This window comes from Macaca mulatta, chromosome 3 (genome assembly GCF_049350105.2).
Source record: "Macaca mulatta isolate MMU2019108-1 chromosome 3, T2T-MMU8v2.0, whole genome shotgun sequence".
Lineage (NCBI taxonomy): Eukaryota > Metazoa > Chordata > Mammalia > Primates > Cercopithecidae > Macaca > Macaca mulatta.
This window is the reverse complement of record NC_133408.1, coordinates 16,973,447-16,974,346: the sequence shown is the minus strand read 5'-3', so window position 1 is coordinate 16,974,346 and position 900 is coordinate 16,973,447. Positions and strand designations below refer to the sequence as shown.

The 900-nt window shown below is 47.2% G+C and overlaps 1 protein-coding gene across 1 annotated transcript; it reads right to left on the bottom strand.

The window, feature by feature from the left end:
- Positions 1 to 295: 295 nt before the first annotated feature.
- LOC114676710 (keratin-associated protein 19-7-like) lies at positions 296 to 686 on the bottom strand. Its single transcript, XM_028845173.2, has one exon. The coding sequence runs from the start codon at positions 658 to 660 to the stop codon at positions 442 to 444; it is 219 nt and encodes a 72-aa protein (XP_028701006.1). The 5' UTR covers positions 661 to 686; the 3' UTR covers positions 296 to 441.
- Positions 687 to 900: the final 214 nt, after the last annotated feature.

Genomic DNA, 900 nt, shown 5'->3' with positions numbered 1-900 from the left:
CACTGCGTAGTGGAGCTGTGAGAAGAAGGTCACCATCTTCCAGACCCCAGAATGGTAGATTCACCAACAACTTCCACTGTGTGCCTGGAAAAGCTGTGGATTCTCAATGCAAGCCTGTGAACGCAGCCAGGAGGACTGTACCCTGCAGAGCTACAGAAGTGGAGCTGCCCAATGCCTTGGGAGTCTGCTCTTTGCATCAGTGTGGCCTGGGTGTGAGACATGGAGTAAAAGGAGATTATCTTGAAGCTGTAATATTTAATGACTGCCCTGCTGGGTTTTGGACTTGTTTGGGGTCTATAGCCCCTTTGTTTTGGCCAATTTCTCCCTTCGGAATGGGAGCATTTACACATTTACACCTTTACCCCCATTGTATCTTAGAAGTAAGTAACTTGTTTTGAAATCCCCTCAAGGTAACAGATGCTGCATCACTAGAGCAGCAGCTTAGTAGAAGCCGGTGAATCTATATCCTCTGTAGCATGACGGGCAGCAGCAACCATCTGCATAGCCTCTGTAGCCACAGCCATATCTCCTGTCTTCATAGCCACAGCCATAGCCCAGTCTGTGGAAGCTGCCACATCCACAGCTGTAGCCATAGCCCATGCCACCAAAACCCCCACAGCCATAGCTCAGACCTCCATAGTAGCCGCCATAGTAGCTCATGGTGTCGGAGATAGTGACTTGGGTTTACTGTCCAAGGCAATGTCCTGAGTGTGAATATCAGCACGTTTAGGGAACGCTTATATACCCTGAGCAGAACATGTGATAAACATGTGGCCATCCTTTACAGCATCCCAATTTATTTATTTACTCGATGCAAATCATCAATCTGTTTGTTAGCAAAAGGAGAGATACAAACTCATTAAAATCTTTGAGCTGGCTTAGCTGCATGGTTAGAATGCC

Bases quoted from the DNA above. Each gene is read 5' to 3' on its own strand.
- LOC114676710 (XM_028845173.2), bottom strand. From the start codon at position 660: ATGAGCTACTATGGCGGCTACTATGGAGGTCTGAGCTATGGCTGTGGG.